The sequence below is a fragment of the Branchiostoma belcheri genome, unplaced genomic scaffold (genome assembly GCF_001625305.1).
Source record: "Branchiostoma belcheri isolate BF01 breed outbred unplaced genomic scaffold, Haploidv18h27 scaffold63, whole genome shotgun sequence".
NCBI lineage: Eukaryota > Metazoa > Chordata > Leptocardii > Amphioxiformes > Branchiostomatidae > Branchiostoma > Branchiostoma belcheri.
In genome coordinates, this window is record NW_017804276.1 from 1,669,274 (window position 1) to 1,675,898 (window position 6,625).

Sequence of the window (6,625 nt, forward strand, 5' to 3'; positions counted from 1 at the left end):
AGTGTTAGCATAGTGCATAACGTGTATACACTATACATAGAGCGTTATTTTTGTCAGTCTGTAAATGGCGATCCTGTTTATACCAATAAAACGATGAATGAAGTATAAACATGTATTACTTTTTTTTATGAATGAAATGTGTTCCTAAAACATCGAAATGTGTCCCGGGAGCGGGGGACGCGATTTCTCGGGGGCCGGGCAGCGAAGCCCCGGGAGCAGGAAGGGGGGTCCCCGTAGTGGGTGCAGTGGGGTCCCGAGAACGGGAACAGCAGGGCCCCGGGAATGGGAGCAACGAGTCCCGGGAACGGGAGCAACCGGTTCCGAGAGCGGGGCGGGTTTTGGCCGGGGGGGGTGTGTAGTACCGGCATGTCCGACCCGTACACGGCGAATTTCCGCTGCCGTGTGGAGAATAATTAGGTGATAATTGCCGCTAAATTATGCATATTCCAGCAACGCACGGAGCGGTGCACGGCCATTTCCTGCCGTGTACGGGGATGTACAGGGATCGTGTCCGGGCATATAACGTCCAGTACACGACCTGCACACAAAAAGTGGTTCATTTCCGGGAGTGTACAGGACATGTACGGGACTGGACACGTTTCGTGTGCAGGTCGGAAACCCCCGGGTTCTACCGGAAACCTAAAATATCCGGGAAAGTGTGCGGCAATTTCTCACACGGAAACTAGGGATTTTGTGCCGTGAGATGTGACATTCCATGGTGTCCGCAGGAAAGAAGAAGGGGTTTGCATCACACACGGTGGTGGTCAGGGTTTCTACACTCCAGACTACCAGCCCATCATTGCTGACTCGAACAGGTATGTCTTGTTGTAGGCCTCGGTAGGTGACGTCGGCACTGTCAAGTGGACACATTGCAATATTTTACCTAAACAAATCCAATGCGGTTGTCTGTCATTAAAATTACTACTGGGTACGAAAGTATTGTTTGGGGTGGCGTGCAGGGAGGTTTGTATGTATCCTGTCTCATGGCCACGGTTGCGAGAGGATGGGAAGCTGGTTTGGGCAGTTTTTTTTTTTTTTATTCCAACATGCAATCACCAGACGTGGTGACGGCACACTCAAGTTTTTTCAACCTATATTAATGCCGACACCAACACAGGGGACAAATACATGACAGGACAATACTCATTTACACCTGAGCTAAGTGAGGAAAGCCGTGTAAAGTGCCTTTCCCAAGGGCACAAGATCGGTGGCATGTCAGGACTCGAACCCGGGACTCTAAGTTCCGAGTCGCGTACACTGCCGCTACGCCACACGACCCCACACAATTGATTGGGCAGTTGATTAATAAGGTGACTGGCAGACCACAGAACAAGAGGAGACAGAGGAATGAAATGAGATTGAAGGTCACAGAGTTTGGTAGCTATAGAGAGCCATGGCCAAAGGACAGAGACTAGATGTCGATATGTAAGGGAGGTGGCCATTATAACCGGCACAGATTCTATCCCCTGGAGTGAGTTTAGAATATAGCCTGGTATCCAGCCTTGTTAGCTTTAGTCCGCTGCCCGGCGGGTAGCGGATCTTGGGTAGCGGACTTAAGCTAACAAGGCTGGATACCAGGCTATTTAGAATAATCTACACCATACCATTTACTCGGTTGTTAAAAAAAAAATAGTAAAACCACAAATATTTTCGGAAGTCTAACATGTCCGATTTCTTCTTGTCTTTTTGTTACCTAGACTCCAGCAATGATTGGTAGGAAATATTAACTTAAAGGTTATGCAAAATAATATTCAACATGTATTAACTTTAATTCAATTAGGTTAATTGAGCTTAAGAAGGACTACGTACTTTTTTTTCACCGTGAATGTCGGTGTCCAAATCCTGCTACCCAGAACGCTGTGGGTCTTGACGCCACCAAAGTACCTTGGATTCCATGTCAGACGACTGTCCCGCCATTTCTAAAGCAAATATCAATTTATGGCCACAGCAAGTAATGTTTATGGATGACATCAACGCGCGCATTAATTTTCGCCTGATTTTGGAAAAAAAAAACAAGAAATTTTGTTGCCTTCTGACAGTAGTCAACATGCCAAAAATGGGCAGAGTTGTCTGCTGCCATGCCGGAAGGTGGATGGCAGATAACTATGAAGAGAGGAGACAATGTTTCTAATGTTTTGCTTCTAACTTTGATACAGTAATATGTGATTCTGGCTGTGTATATGTGATGTTCCCACTGAATCAAAACCATTTGTACAATGATTGAGTCAAAATTTTAAAATGCAGGAACCTTGTTTTTTCGGCCCGTCTTGGGTTTTTTTTCACCCGCTTGCATTATGTTTGGAGTCTGTGGAGGATGTCATCCATAAAATTTACTTGCTGTGGCCTATTGTCCAAATAAAAATAACAATGGATTTTCTTCAAGGTCTCTTAAGGACGAAATTGTGTAGAATTTTTACACAACCTGCGTTTTGGTTCTATAACTTTATCAACTTACGAAATCAATGACAACAGAGGTGACAAGCTGCTCGTTCTTTTCATCCTGGAACAAAATAAAAAAATGGATTAAAATCCAGTTTTGCCAAGATTATTTATCCTTAAAGTTGGTGGTAAACAATAGGTATCTAAGCATGAAAGTTCATCTGTGTTGGTACAAATCATTATGAAATAAAGACTGAACTTTAACTTCCAACACTAGATACAGAATTGGGACTTACCCCAAATTTTCGGTTGACTTCATCAACCTTGTTCACGGAATGGACCCGTCTACTCTTGGAACGTGACGTCAGAGACACGTGACCGTAGTAGCGGGTCATACGTGCCAGATAAGAGCTCACAGACCTACCCTGAACAGAGACGGGAGGCGACACAAGTTATCTGGCACGTATGACCCACTACTACGGTCACGTGTCTCTGACGTCACGTTCCAAGAGTAGGGTCCATTCCGTGAACGAGGTTGATGGAGTCAACCGAAAATTTTGGGTAAGTCCCAATTCTGTATCTAGTGTTGGAAGTTAAAGTTCAGTCTTTGTTTCACAGCAGGTATCTAAAATGTATAGCAGCCATAGTACTTACCAAGTTGACAATCTGCTCTACAGATCCGTTGAAGACGATGGTGATGTTCTCAGGGGCCAAACCTGCACCGTAGATCTCTAGCACCTCTTTTTGCAACCTTCGTTTATGATCAACTAACAAAAATAAAATAAATGTCAATCGTTATGATGGCAATAGTTGACAGGCTAATGGATAAATTCCAATCATCCATGGTCTTGCTGTACGCACATCAAAAGATCAAGAATATAAAATTAAAAAAATCAGTCCAATTGTTGAAAAGAATGTTACAATAGATTTTGCTCGGCTCTACAATTGGCTTAGGGCACAGAATGAAGCTTATTAGCTGGCTGAGAATTTACGTACATGTTTTCGAAGGGTGCGTTATTGGAGAACTAACTTGCTAATTTTGCTAACGGAAGTTAAATAACAGCCGGGCGTTTTTGTCTGTTATCTGTTATGGAAATCCGCCAATTGCTTAGCCCATGTTAAAAAAAATAGGTTTTGTTGTTGAATTGGCTAAAAGATTTGTAGCCTTTTTTAAACCTTACTTGAACAACCGGGCTTGTCGTATTCCCAAGTACCCTCTTCCGTGCACCTTACTTCCCTGGTGTATCCTGCCTCCAGGGTGTAACCCTCGTTGCACGTATACGTAACTCCTTCTCCCACGTGATAGAACCTTTTCTTTGGACTCCTCTTGCCGTAGTTTGGAGGACCTCTGTCCCTGCAGACATTCTCATCTGTGTGTGGTAGTAGGGGGGGGGGTAGTCGGATCTTAGTCACAAACCAAGAAAGCCTACGTATAAAGTGCATAATTGACGATAATTAAAACATAAATCAAGTAAACGGCTGCTTTCAAACCAACTTTCAAAATATTATCTTTAACGAAGTAATTAGTCTTCTTGATAGGTTAACTTACTGCATGGGATGATGTCACATTCCTCCTGGCTACCGTCTTGAGTTAAGCAGAATGGCCGATCGAGACCGGCAGGGTTGCGGCAGTAATTGTTGTCCAGGTTAGCCCAGGAGTACTCATCGCTGTTATAATCAGTTGACCAGTCCATACAATCTACGCCGGATGCTGTTTTAGACGAATTTCCGCGGTAGTTCTTTCCATTGCCATGGTAGCAAACTGAGGTAGACAATAAAAATGAAATAGCTAATGAAATTACTGATTTTATCAATCATTAAAATGATAATCAATGTTTAATGTGGTCTCAAGAAGTGGGACGCCATGACAGAAGGCAGACACATCGGTAGGTGACGAATCCAGGCGCAGGCGAGAAACCGAAAAGCAACAAGACAAATTTCGACGCTTATATGAGGGGGAGAAACAATTCAGTACAAAGAGTAACTGGATAGAATACATGTCAATTGTCACTCTTTATACGTTAAGATACCATCAGGCAACGGAAAAAATCGACTGAAATGGCCGCCTTAAACACTATAAAATGTGTCAGTTTACCTTCGTCTGCCTTCTTAGTTGGTTCAGGGTTCCAACAGCCGTCCTGTGATGTTGGAAACAGCTCACATGGAGGAAACAGGTCCTGTATTTGGGCATCAGCCTTGTTGAACACTTCCTCACACCACGAGCGGCACGGTACCAGTTGTGAACCCCTAGGAAATAAGGCCATGTTTAAGTGAAGTCACCCGAGGCGCTTTACATGTGGTTTACCCCGAAGCCGGTTTCAAGTGGCTCCATCTGAACGCTCCGAAATCACATTGAAAGCGCCTCGATCCCGAACCACTTCTAGAGGTGGTTTCGAATCGGTTTTCCCGCATCGCGATTTGCGTCTGAACGCAATGTGATTTCAATGTAACGTCGCCTGGTCATGGATGACGGGGTGACATTTCTTTATCTATATGCAATACCAATTTTTACGTGGCAGCAACTTAAAGAGCAGTAATGGTCAACTAATGTGTCCGTTCTAGGACGAGCTTCACCGCCTCTGGCGGGACCACGTCGGCATTCGGCCGAGATACGCTGGGAGGGGGGCACCAGCAAGCAGGTCGTTGACCTCTGACGTTAATAACACACCACCTTGCGTGTTTTCATCAAACAACAATAAATGTAGCTCAAGCGAATTGTGATCGGACACGGTTTCACCAGATGTGAGGAATGTGAGTTACCCGAATCGCGGTTTGGGTGATTTCACTTAAACACGGCTAAAGCGACATTGCACCTGTAGTTACTTACGTGCATAATGTGGTGTTGTCTGCACCTGGAGACGGAGGGCAATGACTTGAGCTCTCCTGAGAGACACTGCAATTTGGGAAAATGACTCTAGCTACGAAGTCTCCTAATTCCGGATGGTAGTTCTCTCCGATGCCGTCAGAAATGTTGAGCAGTTCCTGGACAGAAGAAGTCAACATTGCCTCAAACGTCTCCTGTCCAAGTTGGTTCGGTAGCATTGTCAGCCTGTTGTTTGGGCGAAAACCATCGGGAATAGACAGGCACACTGAAATTTAGAACAGGCAGATCCAACATATCTTAATATGTCAAAAGTAATGGAGGGAGTTAGTTATTTAAGCTATGATATGATAAACATTGGTTCAGCTTACATTTTCATTTAAATTTGAAGACATGTCAATTAAGAGAGTACTTTAATAATTGCCAACTAAGAGTATTATGGTTTCTTCTGATTTGGTAGCTTCCCTAGCTATTTAAAGAATATAATGGATATTCCAGCTGAAAATATAAAAAGGTTTGTTCAGTGACTGTTTGATCATTTCTAATGAGGTAAGGATGGCGTGGCTAAATAGCACTGAATAAATCTGCCCTTATGACACACATAGAACCGTCCCTATCGGTACAGATCAACTTATTTTGGTTACAGCTTTGTGGTTCTCAAAATATGTCTTTCTAGGCTGACAAAAGAAACTGAATTCTTAAAGTGCTTTACTACACTTCAAGAAAAAAAAAACTTACACATCACTACTGTGAATATCTACACAAAACGATAGCAATGGTGAAAATAAATGTTAATACAACCACATGTGGCCTAGATGCAAATGGGTTATACAAGTAATATTCTGAGTGTACAGGTATACTGGACTTTTTTTTTAACGGTGTCGCTCAATGGCAATGCAAAGCCAATTATATTTGGCCACTTCTAGGCATAGAGCTAGAGGTGCTTAAGTGAGTATAATGTAGTTATGTCAGGAGATGGCGGTGGACCTTTGTTTTAAAGCTTTGTGGATTGTAGTCGGACGGAAAGCAGCTGTTTGGGAGAGAGTTCCATAATTTTGCAGTCCGGGGAAAGAACCTGTTGTTGTAAAATGACTTTGAGACAGGTATGTTGACGGTGTATTGATGAGAACTGGAAGAGAACCTAGTGGCACGCTGAAAGGTTCTGAGCGGCGGAACAAGAAGTGCAAGTTCTCCTGAACATCGACCGTGAAAGTATCTGTAGAAGAGAGATAGGGATGCGACATTGCGTCTGTGTGAGACTCACTGAGAGGGAATCCAGCTTTGCGGCCAGAGAATGGCCGATGGCAACACAGATTCTCCTTTGAATGTGGTCTAAAATATGAAGGCGATCTTTTGGGGCCACCAGCCCAGAGATGCGAGCAATACTCCATGCAAGGACGGATGGTGGATTTGTACAGATACAAA

At 43.7% G+C, this 6,625-nt stretch overlaps 1 protein-coding gene across 1 annotated transcript in view; it reads right to left on the reverse strand.

Annotated features, from left to right (window-relative positions):
- Positions 1-4,045, reverse strand: part of LOC109483215 (neuronal acetylcholine receptor subunit alpha-5-like) — a 7,438-nt gene extending 3,393 nt beyond the window's left edge. Inside the window, exons 1-6 of the mRNA XM_019786193.1 lie at positions 4,042-4,045; positions 3,561-3,749; positions 3,034-3,146; positions 2,456-2,500; positions 1,810-1,919; positions 678-853 (exon numbers count right to left, since the gene is read on the reverse strand). Of these exons, the coding sequence (XP_019641752.1) occupies positions 678-853; positions 1,810-1,919; positions 2,456-2,500; positions 3,034-3,146; positions 3,561-3,749; positions 4,042-4,045 (637 nt within the window). The remainder of the gene's footprint in view (positions 1-677; positions 854-1,809; positions 1,920-2,455; positions 2,501-3,033; positions 3,147-3,560; positions 3,750-4,041) is intronic.
- Between the last annotated feature and the right edge of the window lie 2,580 nt (positions 4,046-6,625).